The sequence below is a fragment of the Anopheles merus genome, chromosome 2L (assembly GCF_017562075.2).
Source record: "Anopheles merus strain MAF chromosome 2L, AmerM5.1, whole genome shotgun sequence".
Classification (NCBI taxonomy): Eukaryota; Metazoa; Arthropoda; class Insecta; order Diptera; family Culicidae; genus Anopheles; species Anopheles merus.
The window spans coordinates 3556949-3576638 of NC_054083.1; the positions used below are offsets into that span (position 1 = coordinate 3556949).

The following is a 19690-nucleotide window of genomic DNA, read 5'->3' on the forward strand; positions in this document are numbered from 1 at the left end:
GTCGAAAGAGTTTTCGTCAAAGCCCACGACAAGTGACGGATTTTTTAGCGTCTCTAACGAAAAAATAAATTATAATACAGCTTGTTTTAACGCTTGTTTTAACTTAAAAAATAATTACCAAATGGCGAAAGAAAAACTCCTGTTGCAATGTTCAACAACACATCTTGCATAAACTTTTCAGGTTTTTTTTTTACTACGGATTAAAAAGATAAAGAAGTTTTGATACGAATAAAAACCGTTACATTATGACCCTTGCTAGTAGAGAGACATGAACATCAAATAAATTTCACATACAATGTTTAAGTTCAGTCTTTTTACAATGTATTATCAACATAACTCACCAATAAAGGCCATTTCATGAAGTTTTTGCATTTGTTGCAGATGTACATTTTATAAAATTATTATAACCGGTGTGTTGTAACAGTTTTTATTCAAAAGAAAACTACTTTATCTTTTTTAAGGCTCATAAAAAATTCTAAACAATTTATTCAAGACGTGTAACATACAGTTCTCAAAACTTTTGAAGCCATTTTGCTGTGAAAATTTGTAAAGAACTGAAATAAATATTGTTTACATTTTGTATTTTATTTTAAATCCAGTAAACTTTGAAAAGCTATGACTAACTTCGATTGATTCATCATTATTTATGCTTACGCTATTATTTCCGCTATTATTATTTACGCTGATAACTGTTTGACCTGCGCCCATGCTTCGTCATCTGAAGAACATACCCTACCCGCAAATTTCCGTTAAATGCCTTCTAATCGCCTTGTAATCGCCGGCGAATTGAAAGCGATCAGCAGTGCATTTAGCAGTAATTAAATGCCTTTGAAATATGTCAATGAAAAATTTCGCTTTTAATTTGAAATTTGAAATTGCAACTGTCAAAAGAAAACCTTACAAGCGTCTTCAGCATTGCACTGTTGTAGTGTTCCCAGATGTGAGCGTGAGATTCGATAGCACGATTTACGTGTTATGTTCTCTTGCGTTAAGCTCTGAGCTATTTCACTTTATTAAAGATGATCTACATTATTCGGTTGTTAAAGACCAACTCATTGAAAGGTGATAATATATCAAACTCATTTCTATAACTAAAATAAAAGGAAAAATGAGATACATATTTCTCCCATCCTGATAATGAACGGTGAACATAGTGTAATTATGATGTTTTTTTTAAAAAGGTATTATTTTAATTTCGCTTCACATAAATTTTGTTTAAAGTAATTATAGTAAGAAAAAATTAATTTAAAAAGAAATAAAAGCAGAAAAAAGATCATAAAAATCTGGATTTGAACACACGCTTTCTCGGTTCGGAACCAAAAGCGTTGTCACCGCTCTATTTGGCAGTTACATTGGTACAGGTGCAAATTTAGTATATAAACAAGCTAAGATGGCGGCAAGCTATCTGTTCTGCTTGAATCAAAAAGTTGAAAGATTTCGAAGAGAACCCGTTACAGCCGTGAAAGTTTCGGTTGAAATCTTTATTCGCCTTCTAAGGCGACTAAGGCCTTAAATGCCTTCTGAATGCCTTCAAAGCCGTTTAATGCTGGTAGGGTACTTACACTTGCGACGGCTTCTGAAAGCGATGGCTCATCGTTCGTGTCTTGGTGTGAGTAGTGGTGCAGTCAAGGATCTCATCAAAGAAGATTCTCAAACTCTGAGGCTCTGCCACAATTTTTCGTAGAATCGCAACGGACACTCAGTGATGATTGCTGAGCTAACGGCGGCATTCACCTATCTCAAAACTCAGCTGTCAGCAGAGTTCCAAACATGTACGGATGCTGCCGCGGAAAAGCTAAAACGCACAATGCTATCCTCACTCGATCAACACACAGAAACTTGACCTGCTTCACATACTTCTACATTCACTACTCAACGCAAGGCATCGACATCCAAATCACCAGTACTTTCTAGTTGCTTAAGGAGAATTATAAGGAGAAAGCATTATTATGTTCATCGTGGCCGATCGGAACTGTTTTCAAAGAGTTCGCGGATCGTAGGAATGTTCCTATTACTACATTGTCAGCTAATATCCTGACCACTACCACAACAGCACCAATAAATACACACGTACCTGTCACCACCAACACTGATGTATCCATTCATATCGAAACAAACAACAACATTACTGCCACCACCAACAACACTGCAGTCTCGACGTCACCTCCTCGATCCGATCCGATCCGTTAAAGTTTTACTATCAAAACACTTGCGGTCTCAAAACCAAACTTTCGGATCTTCGCATCTCTCTCGAAGCTGCATGTTATGATGTCATAATACTGACTGAGACGTAGCTGGACGATTCGATACCTTCATCTCTCTTCTGTGACCGAAAGTATACCGTTTATCGTTGTGATCGTTCAAGCGCTAACAGTACCTGCTCTCGCGGCGGTGGTGTACTCATTGCCTGTTCCTTTTATGGATTCAAATTAAACTGAACGGTCACCCACTCTTTGTTGGTGGTGTGTATTTACCCCCCCACCTCAGCTCGAATACTGACACGTTAAACGCATTGTTCAATACAATTACATTAATACAATCTCGTATGAAAGATAGGGATTTGTTTGTCTTAAGCGGTGATTTCAATCAACCTGGACTATTGTGGTCTCAAAATGAGGATTACATCGTACCGCTTGCCGTTAACCCTGCCTCATCCTAGTTACTAGACGGATTACGTGAATTTAAACTGTGTCAACTTTCAGGGGTCGTAAATTTTTATGAGTTAGTGACATATTCATGTTCACCAGTTTCCTGTAGCCCTGACCCTATTCTTAAATTAGATCATTACCACCCACCTCTTGGATTCGTAGTAAATGTTCCTTTACCGCATAGTTGTAATAATATTAGAGATAACAGATCTGAGTTGCATTTTTCGAAAAATGAACTTAGAAAAATTTAGGGAAATCATAGCCAACTCTGATTCGATTTTTTTAGACATTAGATCCGATTCTACCTCCGCTGTGGACGTAGCGGTGGAGCAATTTAGTCAAATTGTTAAGGCAGTTCTCCCTTTATGCTGTCTTCGTTCTTTCGCTCCACTCGCCTTCCTTGGAACGATGCTACATTACGATCATTAAAGGCGGATAGGACACGTACCCTTAAAAAAACTCGGATCAACTCCTTCTGAGTACAATCTTAGAGTTTTTAAATATGCCGCTTCTGCTTTTCGTATTTGTAATCGTGCCAAGAGCCGGTCTCGTAGTACAGTCGTCAACTCGTACGACTTAACAACATGCCCGTCATGGGTTCAAACCCCAAATGGACCGTGCCGCCATACGTAGGACTGACTATCCTGCTATGGGGGGAAATCAATTAGTCACTGAAAGCCAAGCCCACAAGTGGTACAGGCAGGCCTTGACCGACAACGGTTGTTATGCCAAAGAAGAAGAAGGAGAATCGTGCCAGTTATAGGATGTATCTTGGAAGCCTACAATGTATGTTGTATCGTAATCCTAAACTTTTTTGGTCTTATGCCAAGAAGCGTCGTAACCCCTCTTCCCTTCCTACTTCCATGTCACTCTGTTCGGTCACTACGGACAATGCTGCTGACACCTATTCCCTATTCGCTGAGCATTTCGCCAATGGTCTATCTGGACCGGAAAAACGTAAACATTCGTCAAAATAACATTTATGCAGCGTCATCGCCAAGCGCGTACACTAACACTACAGTCGGCATCCCACCCCCGTCTACGCTACCGAATGAACTCATGGGAATCGATTCGCTATCGTCACCGCTTCGAGCAGCGTTTCCCCAGCCGGCCACAGACAAAATATGGATCTGACTATCTCGCTTGTCCACTGCCGTCACCGTGGAGCAAGTGGTCGCTTCTGTGAAACGCCGTTTAGCCACCGATGACGTCCTAGCATACTCCTTGTTGAGGAAGGGAGTCAGTGTTGACAGCGTAAACTGGCTTTCTTTCAAAGTGAGAGTACCGGCCGCCCTTCGTGACGCAGCACTCGCCCCATCGACCTGGCCTATCGGTATTGGTGTACGTGAATTTGTACTATCCCGTCAACGAGAGCATGGCCACTCATCGTCACCAATCACCACCAAACACCGTTCTATCACACGCACACCTGTTGTCATCCATCGCCGATCGACGCCTCGCACACCAACATCCACTGTCTATCACGCACCGGCACACGCATCAACATCACAGGCTCAAACACTAACTTCACCACAACTGGGAGAACACATGCTGAACGACACCACTCATGGTTCTAATTCAACACTCATTGACGGTCCGCTTTTAATTCGCCGCACTTCCAACACCAACTTACAACAGACCACACTTGACCGCTTTTTTCACGAATAGACGAACCTCTGTTAAGTCTGTACAAACACCTACCTGTTTTGTTCCTGCTGTTAATGCGCTTCGCACTGCCCGTTCCACTGGCTCTGTTTACTATCAAAACGTGCGGGGACTGCGCACGAAGATCGAAGAGTTTCGCCTGTCGGTGTTGGAATCCAATTTCGATGTAATAGTGCTTACGGAAACCTGGCTCGATCCTAGCCTACCTTCCCTACCCACAAATTCCAGTTAAATGCCTTCTAACCGCTTTGTAATTGCCGGCGAATTGAAGGCAATCAGCAGTGCATTTAGCAGTAATTAAATGCCTTTGAAATATGTCAATGAAAAATTTCACTTTTAATTCAAAATTTGAAATTGCAACTGTCAAAAGAGAACCTTATAAGCGTCTTCAGCACTGCACTGTTGTAGTGTTCCCAGATATGAGCGTGAGATTCGATAGCACGATTTACGTGTTATGTTCTCTTGCGTTAAGCTCTGAGCTATTTCACTTTATTAAAGATGATCTACATTATTCGGTTGTTAAAGACCAACTCATTGAAAGGTGATAATATATCTAGCTCATTTCAACAACTCTAATAAAAAGAGAAATGGGATACACATTTCTCCCATCCTGATAATGAAAGGTAAACATAGTGTAATTATGATGTTGTTCAAAAAGGTATTATTTTAATTTTGCTCCACATAAATTTTGTTTGTATTAAATATAGCAAGATAATATTAATCTAAAAAGAAATAAACACAAAAAAGATCATAAAAATCAGGATTTAATCACACGCTTTCTCGATTCGGAACCAAAAGCGTTGTCACTGCTCTATTTGGCAGTTACATTTGTGAGGGTGCAAAACCAGTATATAAACAAGCTAAGATGGTGGCAAGCTATCTATTCTCTTTGAATTAAAAAGTTTAAAGATTTCGAAGAGAATCCATTACAGCCGTAAAAGTTTCGGTTGAAATCTTTATTCGCCTTCTAAGGCGACTAACGCCTTAAATGCCTTCTGAATGCCTTCAAAGCCGTTTAATGCTGGTAGGGTTCGGCTTTGCTGTTTGACGATAGCTTCCGAGTCTACCGATGCGATCGTAGTGTTGACAACAGTACATGTTCTCGCGGTGGAGGTGTGTTGATTGCATCTCAGTCTCTGACGTGACGGGAACACTCAACGGTGCATCCATCGCTTGAGCTAGTGTGCGTTTTAATACAACTGGGCAATTCCCGACTGTTCATCATTGCTGCATATCTCCCGCCTAGACTTGCCGCAAATGCTGCCACGCTCCGTGAAATCGAAAACTGCATTTGCTCATTGTGCTCAATTATGCATCCCGGAGACGGTATCCTCCTGTTACGAGACTTCAACCAACCTCTCATCTCCTCCTGTTACGAGACTTCAACCAACCTCTCATCTCCTGGTCAGCCGCTCAGCATGATCCGGATTTGCCATTTCTGCATTATGTGCCACGTACGCGGTCGGCTCTCTCCGCTCTGTTTATGGACGAGATGCATCATAGCGGACTTTTCCAGATCAATGGTCATCTTAACACAAGCGGACGCGTCATAGACCTGGTGCTTGTAAATAATGCTGTTGCTTCTGTTTGCCTTCCGCTAGAACTTTGCCTCACCCCGCTGTTAGCATTTGACACCTATCACCCTGCGCTTGAGGTGGCCATCCCGTTACCACGAAAGGAATCAGCCGTTCCTGCGCTAACACCACGTCTTGACTACGCGCGGACGGACTTTAACAGGCTCCTGCCGATGATCGTCTCGTTCGCGAATGTCTTCGAATGTTCCCGTTACGCCACTCTTGACTTCGCTGTGAAAGATTTTGAGCGGTTCAAGCCCTGAATGAATGCACGCCGGTTAAACGACCTAAACGAGGCCCCCCTTGGGGTGACAGAACGCTGCTCAGGCTCAAAACGGCTAAAGCTGCCACGTATTGCGATTATCTGTTGCGTAGATGTCCCGCTGCATTGCGCAACTATAATACTGCGCACTCTCTCTATCGGCGGTATAACAGGATCCGCTACGTGGAGTACGAACGGCGTACGGGTTTGCGCTGCCGCGGTAATTCACGTGTACTGTGGAACTTTGCAAACAATCGTCGGAAATCCTCTGGTTTTCCTAGCTCCGTCAGTTACAACGGGCGCAACGGCAACAATCCGTCTGCTGTATGCGATATTTTTGCCTCGCGCTTTGCCGCCACCTTCCTTCGAGCGGTAAGTGATGAGAGACAGAGAGCCGACGCATTATCAAACGTACCGGTGGATGCTATGGCCCCAAACTTGCCGATCATCGATGAGCATTCAGTCTCGAAAGCGATTGACAGGCTGAAACCTTCGTTTGCTCCAGGGCCTGACGGGATCCCGGCTTCCACGCTTAAGCGTTGTGGTACCACCATCGCGCCCATCCTGGCCTCGATTTTACGCGACTCGCTGCGTTCGGGCATCTATCCTGCCTGCTGGAAAACTTCGTGGCTTGTTCCAGTGCACAAAACGGGGGACAAATCAAATGCATGTACTTACCGTGGCATTACATCGCTTTGTGCCTGCGCTAAGGTCTTCGAGCTCCTGGTATACGAACCTCTCCTCGCACCTGCCTGGAACTACATTAGCGCAGCTCAACATGGATTTGTCCCTCAGCGTTCAACCGCCACCAATCTGGTTGAGTTCGTTAGCCTCTGCCACAGGACCATCGATGCCGGCTCGTAGATCGACGCAGTTTACACGGACATCAAGGATGCCTTCGACAGCGTTCTGCACGCCTTGCTGTTTGCAAAGCTCGAAACGCTTGGCCAGCCTGTGCAGCTGCTGGCATGGATGCGTTCCTATCTTGCTGGTCGCACATACTGCGTGAAGATGGGACCCCATACGTCGCGCCGTATCGATGCTTCTTCGGGGGTGCCGCAGGGGAGTAACCTTGGACCGCTGCTGTTTGTCATTTTCCTGAATGACGTAACACGGTTGCTCCTTCCTGGCAGCCACCTACTGTATGCAGACGACGCGAAGCTGTTCCTGCCTATCCGTGACCGGTCAGACCGACTTCAAGCCACTCTAAGTGCCTTCCAGTCATGGTGCTCTTTGAATGGTCTTGAATTGTGCATCGAGAAGTATGTTGTTGTTACGTTTGCGAGAAAGCGGTGCCCCTTAGTGTATGACTATGCGTTAAATGGATCTACCATTTGGCGGAAAAGCTGTGTCACGGATCTAGGAGTGCTCCTTGACGAAAAGTTGAGCTTCCACGACCAGCTAGAGCACGTTGTCACTAAGGGTAACCAATTGATCGGCTTACTAAAACAAATGGTACGAGACATCACTGACCCGGTCTGCATCAAGACGCTATACTGCGCTTTGGTACGGCCAGTGCTAGAATACGCTTCGGTAGTATAGTGGCCTACAGCTGCTCGCCCCCTAGCTCGTTTAGAGTCGATCCAGCGCAAATTCACGCGGTTCGCTTTGCGCTCCTGGAGTGTCCAACTGGACTATGAGTGACGCTGTGCGTTGCTTGGCATCGAGACTTTGAAGTAACGAAACTGCAACGCTCAGAGGCTGTTTGTCGCGGGACTTCTTGACAATCGGATCGATTCGCCCGCGCTTCTTTCGAAGCTCAACATGTATGTCCCGCCGAGATCGCTCCGAGCTAGATCGCTACTTGACGTGGAGGAACGCCGCACTCGCTTTGGCTCCTCTGATCCGTTTATTCGTATGTGCCGTGAGTTTAATGTCATTTGTGATCGTCATCAACCTGACATGTCGCGCACCGCATTGCTATATAGTATTCGTGTCGTGTGACATTTTACGTGTTAATTATTTTACTTAAGACTAAGCGTGACAAATGGATGACCGAAACGTGACCATGATATAATGATTGTAAACGAACTCGCTTCAAGTGGGCCACTCGCGGTCCGTTGAATTTTAAATTATAAATAACAAATAACAAATCAATGTTAATACAGTCTCTGAAGCTCTTAAAAACTTAACCAGCCTCTGTTTTAAAAAAAGTCATAATAAAAATGGAAGTTATTGGACAAAACTATACTAAAAATGTTGCTTGGGAATGTTTCACGGCATGTAACGCTTCACCTATATAACGTAGAGGGCTGAGCCTTACTTTTACCCCCTAACCGTGTTCTTCGTAACCGCTCTCCTTTATTGATCCCATTCCGCCGAACTGTAGTGAGCCGTAATGACCCCTCCATCATGCAATTCGTCGATTTAACTGTGTATGCTCTATGTTTGATTTCAACCTACCCTTATACTCTTTCCGATCCCGCATCAGAACCCTCCATAATCCCGAGCTGCCTTAATTTTTGATAATTTTGAATAATTTGTGTTAATGTTTGCTAGGTAAGGAACATTATCTACTAGTAACAAGTATTATCTACGTATTTGTGTAACCAAAAGGTAGACAAATAAATATGAATATGAATATGAATATGAATAACGCATTCAAAAGTTTTAAGCCTCCAAAGTCGCTGGCTACCCGGGTAGCCCGGTTGCCTGGAATACGATGTTTTTTGTTTGCCAGTGACAGGGTTAATCGCATCCACGTGCATTGAAAGATATCAGAATCCATTGTGGATGTAGTTATCAACGTGAAAACAACAGTACTTTATCATATTGTACTCTGAATTTGATTAAAACACTATTTAATTTTGTCCGCACCCAAATCCCGTTGTTTTAAGATCGTTTTGTTGGTCTATTAGAACTTCTTCACTCAGAATTGGGTATTCGGAACATAAAATAAATTAAAAATTAAAAAGGTGTAGGGTGAATGCAAATTTGATGAAAAACTACCTAATTTTGAGACTGTCTGAAATTCGAATCGAAACGCCCGTATTTTGAAACATGAACTCGAAGCTGTTCGGAATATGAATCAAAATATCGTTGCATTTTGGTAATTTTTTGCAATGGTTTGAATAAAATTATTGCTTTTTTCAAATGTAGAAATGTTTGTTTCAGTAAAATAAGTTATACATGGGTTAGACCGATTAAAATTGAATTAGTAAGAACATATGATTTTTTTCAAAAATTGTAGTTCGAAGCAATTCGGTATATCAGTATCTATTATAAAGGTAAACAACAACGTAAAAGCAAAGTATTTTATTTCATGTTATGGCCACATTTTCACGAAAAACAACTATAGAATTTTGCCCGGAAGTCGAAAGAAGATTGCCAAAAAAGCCAAATTGCTTAAGCAGCTCATTTTGGCATTCTAAAGATCGCTGCTTGAATTTGCCTTTTGCAGTAGATAAACAGTATCACAGTTCCAGGTATTCCTTCTAAATAGCGCCTAAGCAGCTTCCTTATACCAGGGTGCCGAGGATTATTTTTCTTTGTGTTTTATTTTCAAACAAGCGTCATCCATGAAATGAACAACAGGATTTGTTTTGTTTGTTAACATGTGTATATTTCTAAACCCTTATAACTCATAAATTACAAGAAATGCGTAACAATTTACTGCACAATCACAATCACTTCCCTCCAAATCCCTTCTTCAAAGAGCTGAAGACCCACCTTGTACCGATGTTATGCATCAAAAAGCTATAAAGTTCCACCAACTTCGGTACACATTCTTAAAAAGCCTTAAAGTTCCATAGTCAACCCTAAAGATAGTACTAATCAGCCGCAAAGTCCAAAGAGTACCGTGTGCTTGTTAAAATGCCTTATGGTTCCACCAAGTACCGTTTCATCTCTTAATCACCCGCAAAGTTCAACATCGGAACGATTTTTCGTTAAACAGCCCCAAATCAACTATGGAGTGCGAACTGGCTATTTGGGTGTTTATGAATATGTAAATTTCGGACAGCCGAAACAAAATTGTGTTTTGTTACTGTCAAGATTTTAAATCAAATCGTCCGTAACAAGAAACACGAGCTGGAAACTGTGGAACAGAAAATAAAACATCGTTTAACACTAGGTTTACGGAACCTGTCGTTTTGACGGAATTCAAACTTTGAAGTGAAATCCGATAAAAACTTTTTTTAATCTCGATTTTTACTTCTCGTAAAATCATTCTAACATACTATGGGTTTGTAGCATAAGTTTTATTTTTTTTATTTACATAGATTTTCAGATTTACATGTGATATACCTATTTCTACGGAACACGTTAAATTGACGAATGGGTTGATTATATTTAGTTTATTTCGCTTAGTTTTAACATTTTTTCTAAAACATATAATGACGGAGTGAAAGGGAATTATAAACCACCAATGATATAACTAAAGTGACCTGAAACGGAATTGCTTATCCACTTATTCTTTTAGTTTTCGAAACTCCTACCGACATTTGTCTAAATATGGCATCGATAAGATATTGGTGTTGAGATACGAATTCAATACGTAGAAACTGTGCTTAATATATTCACATATACAACTGTACACTTGTAAATACCTTGAACTAGAATCTAGAATAAAAACCTCAGTTGAGCATTGGCAATCGACAGCAACGGTTGTGTTTACTGCGCTCGCATACGCTCAATAGGTTATGGGCCCAGTCCCGCCTGAACACGTTTAATCCAGTACTGCGAAAACGAATACCGGCTTCTTTTGTTAAGTGATTGTTTAACGGACAGTGCAGTGAAAACTGGTGGTGTTGAACCATGGAAGATGTTGTTGTTGTTCATTGTAATTTTATTTCACATTTTTCATTTGCATTTTGTGAGGGTTTATGCGAGATACAACGTGATAGTTTTTCAGCGCAGTTTAAGTTAATGCCTAGGCAGTTGTATAGTTTTGTATATGAGGGTGTTTGTTATGGTATCATTTTATATTAATCTAATTTTATCTAATCTACTCTAAATCTAAATCTTAAAACTAATATCTAATTCAAGTCTATTTTTAATGTAGGGGAATTCATGTTAATCAAAGAGGTTTCTAATCATATCAAAATGCGATGCTTGGCTAGTGGTTCGAATATGTATCGTATTGTGATAAGCTTAGCGTATTTCCTTTGTTATATAATTCAATTTATCGAATGCCGTGGGGTTCGTTGAGTATCATTTTTAAAATTTTGTTGAGACTTGCTTTTAGACGCTTACGATGGGAATTTGCGCAGTCATTCCAAATAGTAATTGCGTATGTTATGGCAGGTAATATTATGTTTTTATAGATCGCTAGTTTGTTAATCTGGGAAAGCTTAGATCTTCTATTAATGAGTGGGTATAATTTTTTGGTAAATATTATACATTTAGTTATAAGGTTGTTTATATGATCTCGAAAGAGTAGTTTTTGATCGAATATTATTCCTAGATATTTAATTGTGTTAGACCATTCGATGGTAGTGTTGCCTATTTTAATATTGTTACCTATCGGTCTAAGAAGTGCTGTTTTCATTCTATAGGGAAATATTATTGCTTGTGTTTTGTCTTCATTAAGTTTCAGTTTCCACTCCTGTATTTGTGGTCCACTCCTGTGGATGTATTTGGTTATAATATCAACACATTTCTGGGTCCTGTTTTTGAGTTCGTTTACAGTCCTTCCCTTAACTGCTATGGCCGTGTCGTCGGCGAAGAGAAATAGTTCACAATAATGAGGAAGAGGTGGTATGTCTGACAGGTATATCATGAAGAGTGTGGGGGCCAGAAAACTACCATGGAAGATGATAAAGTTGTGTTGTTACCATTGCTTAATGGAACGAACTTTGCTTCATGGAAATATAGAATGTTAATTCTATTAGAAGAAAAAGGACTTTCCGATTGTATTCAGAAAGAACGAAAAGATGGTGATGATCTTAGTAAAAATGACAAGAAGTGTAAACTTTTACTGATCTCACGTATAGCAGATTCGCAGTTGGAATATGTTCGCGATTAACATACTCCGAATGAAATGTGGGAAACACTCCATAGTAGGGTAGATGTACCTATAGTGGTGCTAGTACCAATAGTGGTGGTATTGCACTAAAATATGGTTCATATGGCAAATTAAAAGTAATTAAGTTATTTACGTTAGTGTGAAATGTTTGTTACGGCAAGCGTAATGGTAACGCGTCATCCTTAGTACGCCTAGCGTAAGGCAGAGGGCGCTTTCCAGAAAATTGACTACGTGTAAAAAGAACTTAATCATAAATCTATTACGCAGGGCAAACTGCTATAGATCGGTATCGTGCAGCTCGAATTCCCGCAAGTGCAGCTCGAATTCCCGCAAGTGCAGCTCGAATTCCCGAATTCTGCAGTATATAAGCGAGTGTTTTTCCTGAATAAATTTAATCAAGTTCCAGAGTTCAAAGCAACAACATCGTGTCTTCATCATTTTCAAAACTTCCTCTTCATCATTAACATTTGGTCCTTCGAACCGGATTAGTGTGCAAGTGATCCACAGTTCGCGTTTAGGGAAGTTTGTGAAAAGTAAAGTTTGTGTTAGAAAGTGAAACTATGCCCGTTGACCATTCTCCCGTCAAAGAAGTGGTTCCAGCGGCCAACGACATGGAGGAAAGCCAAAGTTCCACCTTCAGAGAATTTGGCTCCGTTCCAGACATCACCAAATTAAACCGTCAACGCACTCACCTGGAGTGGCAGCTTGACCGTCTAGAACAGATGTTCGTCAAACACAGCACCGACGTTCACTCGCTGAAAACCATATCAGACCGAGTGAAGGTGCTTGCTTTGGACTACAAACAATGGTACGACTCGATATTGGACGTTGTGAGCGACGACCAGGCTCAGGAGGCAATCGAGCGATATGGCGTGTTCTACGACAGGGTATTCGAGTTCAGCAAAAACATCGAGTACCAGTTAGCATCGCAGATCCCATTGCCTACAACACCAATCCCAGTTTTCGGCAGTGAACAGAAACCCACGGCAGTCCCGGTGCGTGCAAGACTTCCCGAAATCGTGCTACCACATTTCGACGGAAATATTCGCGACTGGCCTGCCTTCCGTGACGCGTTTCAATCACTGATACACTCGTCAGAACAGCTGACCGAATGTGACAAACTACATTACCTTGCTGCGTCGCTGACGAAGGACGCACGCGCGGTGATCGACGCTTGGGAAATTACATCCAAAAACTACGACGTAGCCTGGAAGCTGTTGTCCGAGCGCTACGAGAACAAGTACCTCATCGTCAAAACCACCGTTGAGGCGTTATTCAGCATATCACCGCTGAGGAGAGAATGCGCAGATTCTCTAAGCTGACTCGTCGACGATTTCGAGCGTAACCTACGAATGCTCGAAAAGGAAGGCGAGAAACCAGATGCATGGAGCACGCTGCTGGTGTTCAGGCTAAGCTCGCTGCTGGATCCAACAACCCTGCGTCATTGGGAGCTTCACCGGAAGTCTACGACCATCCCAACGTACAAAGACTTAGTGCAATTCGTCCGCAACCATTGCCATGTACTGAAGTCTTTCTCCAAGCCAGCCAGCGAGCCAGAACCGGAGATACCATGCGCAGAAACCCTCGAGTGCAAAACATCCATGCTGCGACCAGTGCTGTGAATAGTGTTGCGTACAACGAAAAGTGCAAATTGTGCGGTGTTTCAAAACATTCAGTGTTCCGGTGTGAAATAATGAACAAGTGTGAGTGTTGCAGACAGAAAGCAACTAGTACAGTCGAAAGGATTGTGCTTCAACTGCCTTTCTCCAGCTCATCGTTTACGGCAGTGTACATCAAGCGGATGCAAGATCTGCCAACAACAGCATCATACGCACCAGCAACTGAGGCGTCGGATGCTCCAGCCACGAGTTCGATCTGTCCTCCTCAGTCCCTTACCCACTGTTCCATCCAGATCGAAAACAGTGTTGTGTTGCTGCAAACCGTACTGGTCCAGGTAGAGGACAATCACGGATGATGTCATCTAGCACGTGCCTTGCTGGATTCCGGAGCACAACTCAACATCGTTACCGAGCGCCTTACTCAACGGCTGGGTGTGGCGAAACGGCGAGAGAATCATCGCATCGGAGGAATCGGAGAAGTTTCCGTGACGTCATAACATTCGGCTGTGTTAAGGATCCATTCATTAGACAGCGAATACGCAGCGTCCAGAAAGTTCCACGTACTCAGCAAGCTCACTCGTGAGATCCCATCAACCCGTATCAACACAAGCAGCTGGCAGATACCTCGTCAAGTTCAGCTGGCCGATCCTTCGTTTCACAGTCCTGGCCCGATCGACCTCATCATCGGCGCAGAGCTGTACTACGACGTCGTTAAGGAAGGACTCATTAAGCTATCCCACGAAAGAGTGACACTCCAAAACACTGCTTTTGGTTGGGTGATAGCAGGTAGAGTCAATGTTCATGCACCATCACCATCTTCATCCATCGTGAGACACGTCTGCAGTAATAGCATCGAAGAGCAGCTGAGCAAATTCTGGGAGCTGGAGTCATGCCGAGCTACCAGCACATTATCCGTCGAGGAGAGCAACTGTGAGAAACAGTTCGCAGCCACCACCACCAGAGACACCGACGGTCGATTCATCGTGCAGCTACCGAAGCGAGAGGAGAAGCTGGCTCGTCTTGGGGATTCGAAAGGGATAGCCACACGCCGGTTCCTTGCCTTGGAACGTCGGCTATCCTCGAATGCCTCATTGAAGACAGCTTACACACAGTTCATCGAGGAGTACGCAGAACTTCAGCACATGACAGAAGTAGCCGAGAGCGATGCTACAACTTCATCACCATCATACTATCTCCCACATCACTGCATCGTGCGACCAGATAGTACCACCACAAAACTCCGGGTGGTGTTCGACGCTTCGTGTGCATCAGACACCGGAACATCTTTAAACGATGCACTAATGATCGGACCCACAATCCAAGACGACCTGATGTCCATTCTATTGCGGTTTAGAATGTCAAAATTTGCCCTGGTAGCAGACATCGAGAAGATGTACCGGCAAATCAACATAGCTGCCATCGATCGTCCGCTGCAACGAATCCTGTGACGAAATTCTCCAACCGAGCCGATACGAACGTTCCAGCTCAACACCGTCACCTACGGCACATCATGTGCTCCGTATTTGGCCACCAAAACCCTGCAAGTGCTATCTCAGGTCGGAGCTAGCACCCACCCCGAAGCAGCAACCATCCTCGGACGAGACTTCTACATGGACGACATGCTGACTGGCGTAAACAACATTCCCGAGGGTCAACGAGTATGTCAGCAACTCATCAATCTTCTGGCTTCTGGTGGATTCTGCTTGCGGAAATGGGCCACCAACAACAGGCAGATCTTCGAACATCTGCCCCAGCATCTGCAAGATGAAAGGACGATTCTCAACTTGGATGCGAAGTCACCGATCATCAAGACACTCGGACTGAAATGGAACGTTTCCACCGACGCCTTTGTGTTCAACATCCCACGCTGGAACGTAGACAACATCATCACCAAACGAAACGCGCTTTCGGATGTTGCGAAACTGTTCGACCCAATCGGACTGGTTGGACCAGTTATCATCCAAGCCAAGCTGTTCCTTCAAGAGCTGTGGAAATGTCAGATCACCTGGGACGAACCGTTAACACCAGCACTACAAAACCGATGGCTTCTGTTTCGCGAGAAGTTGGCCATGCTGCAAACGATTCACATTCCACGCTGGCTCTTAACCGATCAACGAGCAACGAATCTACAAATGCATTGCTTTTGTGATGCATCCGAGAAGGCATACGGAGCGGCGATTTACCTGCGTTCGATCAACACCGATGGACGTGTGACAACCAACCTCATCACTGCAAAATCCAAGGTGGCACCACTAGCAGACTCCCGTAAGCAAAAGCGTGTTTGCTTACCCCGACTGGAGCTTTCTGCAGCACTGCTACTGGCACACTCGTACGAGAAGGTATCAGACGCCTTGAAGCTTCAGGTCGAGACCATCTTTTGGTCTGACTCAACCATCGTCCTGCAATGGTTGTCTGCAACTCCGTCACGCTGGAAAACCTTCATCGCTAACCGGGTGTCCGAGATCCAACACATCACTCACGGCAAGGACTGGCTGGCGCAACCATCAGAGGAATGGCCGAACACTCATCAACCTCGACAGGAAGAATTCACCACGGACGAATTGGAGGAGCGACCAATCTGCATGGCTGCACAATCCGTGGCTCCGAACGAACTTTTTAGCCTCCGTTCAACGTTCACCGGACTGCAACGTCTGGTTGCGTGGCTAAGAAGATTCCGACACAACACGAATCCTGCTAATCATTTACAACGCAGACTGGATCATCATCTCAGCTTGGAGGAACTAGCCGAATCTAAACTGTGTCTAGTTCGCCTCGCTCAAGCTGAATCCTTCCCAGAAGACATCAAACATCTATCGAAAGGCGATTCGGTCGGCTACAACTCACCTTTAAAACAACTAGCACCGTTTCTACAAGATGGCCTGCTACGAGTGGGCGGAAGATTGCGACATGCACCAATCCCGTTCGACCGAAAGCATCCGTACATCTTACCCGCCAACCATCCGCTGACGAATCAGATTGCAACCCTGTATCATCGGACCTATCAACATGCGAATCCACAACTACTGATAGCGAGCATGCGAAAACGATTTTGGCCACTGCGAGCAAAAAACCTGGCCAGAAGAATCCTGCTACAAATGCTATCGTTGCCGCCCCACACCTGCGCAGCAACTCATGGGCGACCTTCCAACAGAGAGAGTTACACCAACGTCAACTTTCTTACACACCGGAGTCGACTTGTGTGGACCGATACACTATCGACATACATCTCGGAAGGCGCAACTCATCAAGGGCTACGTAGCGATATTCGTCTGTATGGTAGTGAAGGCTGTACACATCGAATTGGTAGCGGACCTGTCTACCAACGCTTTCCTTGCGGAACTTCGACGATTCATTGGACGACGCGGGAAACCGGCTCTCATCGAATGCGACAACGCTAGGAATTTCTTGGGCGCCTCCCGAGAAATTGCCTCCTTGTCCAAGCAATTCAACCACCAGTGGCAAACATCAGTGATTAAGTCCTGCATCGACGATGGCATCCAGTTCAAGTTCATCCCACCTCGCTCACCCAAGTTTGGAGGTCTTTGGGAGGCGGCAGTGAAGTCTTTCAAAACACACTTCAAGCCAACCGTTGGGAACGCCATCCTCACGAGCGACGAACTCAACACGCTACTGATCCATATTGAAGGATGCCTCAACTCTAGACCACTTACACCACTCTCCAATGACCCATCTGATCTGGAAGTGCTGAACCCCAGGTCACTTCCTCATTCATCGCCCCATCGTATCCCTGGCCGAACCATCGCTGGAAAAGCTGCCGTTCAACCGTCTCGATCGCTGGCAAAAGGTGCAAGAGTTTGTCCGTCGACTATGGAAACGCTGGTCAACAGACTACTTGTCCGGACTACAGCAGAGAACCAAGTGGACCAAGCAGAAGGACAACGTGAAGCTGGATACCATGGTGCTGCTGAAGGAGGACGGTCTACTTCCATCGAAATGGTTTCTTGGCCGCGTCACGCAGATCATCAAGGGAGCTGACGACAACATCCGAATGGTCATCGTCAAGACGAAAGATGGAGACTTCAAGCGTTCCATCTCTAAAATCTGCGTTCTTCCCACCGACGAGCCATCCAGTTCATGCTAGTTGAATTAGATAATTCAACGCGGGGGAGTATGTTACCGCAAGCGTAATGGTAACGCGTCATCCTTAGTACGCCTAGCGTAAGGTAGAGGGCGCTTTCCAGAAAATTGACTACGTGTAAAAAGAACTTAATCATAAATCTATTACGCAGTGCAAACTGCTGTAGATCGGTATCGTGCAGCTCGAATTCCCGCAAGTGCAGCTCGAATTCCCGCAAATGCAGCTCGAATTCCCGCAAGTGCAGCTCGAATTCCCGAATTCTGCAGTATATAAGCGAGTGTTTTTCTTGAATAAATTTAGATCAAAAAGTCTCAATGTGCCGCTTGATCGTGACGGTTGTGTTTGTTTTGTGATATACCCTTGCGTGATCAGTTTTGTAGTGTCTGCTGCGTGCGGTAATGTCCGTGCGTGGTAGCAAAAGAGACCGAGGCCGTAGCCGCTCTCGTACACCTCCCGACGTATGTCGTCATAAAACCTCTCGCTCATTCAGCGAAACTAACATGGATGATAATGTAGAGAACATCGATGATGGTTTTATCGAAGTACGGGGGAAAAAATCATCCAAGAAAGTTTCTGCAGCAGATTCAAATTGTGCTGCTCCTGGCCCCTCAACAGCTGCTTCCACAGCTCCTTCCTCATCTTCGGCCGTAAACCGGCACCCCACGTCCAAAGGACGAATTCCACCAATTGTGGTGAAATCAATACCCTTCTTCGTTCTCCGTCCTACGCTCCAAGCCGGAGGAGTTACCGTTGAGTACCAGCTGAGTGGTTCGGGCACAAATATCTTCGTACGCTCAGCGGATGACCGAAAGAAAGTCATGAACTTTCTTGACCATCAGAAGGCGGAGTATTACACTCACGACCTCAAGGAAGAACGTCCTTTCAAGGTGATCATACGTGGACTACCACTTCTAGACACAAACGACCTTGTTGATGAACTGAAGGTGAAACACAAACTTGATGTTCTAGAAGTTCATCGAATCAAGCGTCGCAATGAAGAGAGCATCAGCTATCATCAGCAACTCTACTTAGCACATTTCAAGCGTGGTACGTGCTCCATGGCCAAACTCGAGACCATTCGTGCCCTCCATTCGATCATCATCCGATGGGAGCCCTATCGCGGAGGACGCAAAGGCCCAACTCAGTGCCTACGCTGCCAGGGCTTCGGCCATGGCACAAGAAACTGCCACATTCAACCTCGCTGTGCAGTATGCGCATGATGATGATGCGCACTGATGAATGCAACTCCAGCAACGTTGGAGATCCTGCAGTAAAATGCATCAACTGTGGCAACAACCATAGTGCTAGAGATAAAGAATGCCCACAACGTGCTAAGTACATAGAAGTACGGAAGTGGGCTAGCGAACGTACCAAAAAGAGCCAACCCACGAGTCGTAAGAACCCTGCGCCCGCTCCAAACTCCTTAGAACTTTTCCCCCCAGGCCCCTCGAGCATGCCGCCCCCTGCTCCGCGCAGTACCGCATGGCCCCGTAAAACTCTCAAGCCACCAATTCCTGCTGGCTTCGAATATAACCTTGCCCAGCGCCTGGCCAACGCCCAAGCCTCGGTCCCTGAGCCTGAGGCCTCCGATGAGCTTCATGATGCCACTACCCTCATGAAGATCTTTCGGGAAATGAGCTCAAAGCTCCGTCATTGCCGTACTAAGGCTGACCAAATCTCCGTACTTGGTGAACTCATCATTCAGTATGGATAAGCTCACTACCATGCTTTGGAACGCTAATTCGGTCAAACCTAAAGATATCGTCCTTCAAGACTTTCTTCGTCAACACCATATTGATGTGGTTCTACTTGTGGAGACTCATCTTAGTCCGCAGATGAGTTTCCACATTAATGGTTA

At 44.5% G+C, this 19690-nt stretch overlaps 1 protein-coding gene across 1 annotated transcript; it reads left to right on the top strand.

Moving 5' to 3' along the window:
• Positions 1 to 15343: 15343 nt before the first annotated feature.
• LOC121591362 lies at positions 15344 to 17835 on the top strand. Its single transcript, XM_041911755.1, has 2 exons — positions 15344 to 17009; positions 17450 to 17835. The coding sequence occupies exons 1-2, from the start codon at positions 15344 to 15346 to the stop codon at positions 17833 to 17835; spliced, it is 2052 nt and encodes a 683-aa protein (XP_041767689.1).
• Positions 17836 to 19690: the final 1855 nt, after the last annotated feature.

Bases quoted from the DNA above. Each gene is read 5' to 3' on its own strand.
- LOC121591362 (XM_041911755.1), top strand. From the start codon at position 15,344: ATGGACGACATGCTGACTGGCGTAAACAACATTCCCGAGGGTCAACGA. The intron at 17,010-17,449 runs GTAGTGAAGGCT...GCTGAACCCCAG, and splicing joins TAGCGATATTCGTCTGTATG to GTCACTTCCTCATTCATCGC.